General features: G+C 35.8%; 1 protein-coding gene across 1 annotated transcript; it reads right to left on the reverse strand.

Annotated features, from left to right (window-relative positions):
• Nucleotides 1–158: 158 nt before the first annotated feature.
• On the reverse strand, nucleotides 159–1,031 carry WICANDRAFT_37105 (uncharacterized protein; the record flags this gene model as incomplete). Its single annotated transcript, XM_019182517.1, has 1 exon — nucleotides 159–1,031. One exon carries the CDS (start codon nucleotides 1,029–1,031, stop codon nucleotides 159–161), a length of 873 nt encoding a protein of 290 aa, XP_019035883.1.
• Between the last annotated feature and the right edge of the window lie 1,064 nt (nucleotides 1,032–2,095).

A 2,095-nucleotide genomic window follows, 5' to 3' on the forward strand; every position in this document is an offset into this window, starting at 1 on the left:
TCAGAAAATATTTACCGTTTCACTCCCATTCAACAAGAAAAGAGACTAAATGCACATGCTATTGATGAACGAGTTCAACTTGATGCTCACATCGAAGGTGTTGTATTTTACCATCAATTTATTAGAAATGCTGATTCATATGAATGAATAGATGTATATTAAAATAATAAATTGCCATGTAAAATCTCCTCAACATTTGGGTAACAACGCTCCACTCTACCGTCTTCGACACTCAACGCAATATTGGCACCAAATTCAAATGGATTATGTTCAAAAATTAACAGGTTTTTGTTTTGTTCAATGCCAAATATCTCTTCGACACTTGTTATTAAATTAACTGTTTCCACAAATGTAAAATTGGTTGATTCAATGGATTTAGCGGCAGACCCAACCTCCCAAAATATTCTTCTGAGGTTTGTAGCTTCATCATACGCGATTGAAAATTGAACACCAGCCTTGTATAAAATTTCGATAGATGATTCACTTAATGGCATATTTGGTGAGCAATGTCTGTTTTCCCAAAATTTAGCTGTACATCTCCATGGTGATAAAACGATACTAATTTTTGCTCTGGAGATTTGGTCTGCTATCATATAAGCTTCTTGTCCACCAACTATAATGAATGTTTGTGAAGGAAACTCATTCTTCAAACGAATTATTTGCTCAATAATCGCTTTGTTATGTGTATGGATTGCAATAGGTGTTTCATTTTGATGTTGTTGCAAAAAAACTCTGATATATCCAATCTGTGACGAAATTGTGGGAAAATCATTTGACTTTGAATCATGACCAATGTTGAAGTGGAGTGCGACTTTTGAGTTCAAAATAGCTGCGGATATGTTATCAGCTTTTAGTTTGAAGTGACAGCTGTATCCTTTTATAAATGTTTTGCCCATTGGTGCAACAATACCTTGACTTATCCCAATTCTGCTCAACCTTTCAATCATCAATCCATCAAGCTTGAGACCATCGGCTGCATAAACAAATCCATCTTTATTATCACCATCAGATGTACTAGGTTCTAAGTTCATTTCTATTAAACCTAAACCTTCCGCTGTTGAAGTAACTCCTGGTAGTAAATAACCATCATGAACATGAAGTACATCATAATGATTTATATGATCAATCTGGTCAGTACAAGTTTGATCAATACATACTAAACTCCCATTTCTTATCACAGCAGTGAGATCACTAGTCTTATCACCAAAATATGACTTCTTAATTCCTTTGACAATTATATTCTGTGAACCAATAGCGCCAGGGCAAAAATCAGGTTCCTTTTGTTGTCTTTGATGACGGTTAATTGATGGTCTTAATGGTCTTTCAATGTTTTTCCAATTCAATGTAGGTTCACCATCAATTATAACTTCCAATGGATATGTACCAAGTTCTAATGGATGTCTATCCCATATAACAATATCTGCATCATAACCTTTACGAACATATCCAATTCTATGGGAGAGACCCATTGAGGTTGCAGGAACTGAAGTTATTGACGCGATAGTGGCTTTTGCTGATAATCCATAATTGTGAGCTATTTGTGCAAAATAGAGTAGTTGTTGACCTGGTAAAGCTGGGTGGTCGGTCTTGATAGCAACAGGAACATCATGTTGTTCTAACAACTTTGGCGCATAAACAGTTCCATCATATTGTTCCTTCTTGCCACCCCATTCATCTGAGAAGATAGCAACTGTTGAATTGTGTGATTTCAAAAGCTTTGTAACTTTCCAACTAGACAACGCATGATGAAAAGAGTTTATTTTAAAGTTGAATTCATCAGCAACTCTGATCAAGGATTCAAAATCATAGGCTTCATATAGGTGTATATTCAAGTTGAAGTCACCGCGAAGCAGACTCGCAAGAGTTTCAAGCTCAAAATCAGTTGGATATTTCTCAGTTGCCCAAGTTTTTGGCTTGGAACACCATTCATCTTGTCTTTTAACCAAATTTCGTGCTTTGTTCAATGCCTCTCTTATTTTCCAAATAGCACCAATTCTACTAACAGGATACCCAGGAAGACCAGTATGTTTTTCGTTCTCACCAAATGCCATTTTCAACCATCTTATTGGTTTGATGGCTTCTCCATATTGAACCA

Source organism: Wickerhamomyces anomalus (assembly GCF_001661255.1).
Source record: "Wickerhamomyces anomalus NRRL Y-366-8 unplaced genomic scaffold WICANscaffold_11, whole genome shotgun sequence".
NCBI lineage: Eukaryota > Fungi > Ascomycota > Saccharomycetes > Phaffomycetales > Wickerhamomycetaceae > Hansenula > Hansenula anomala.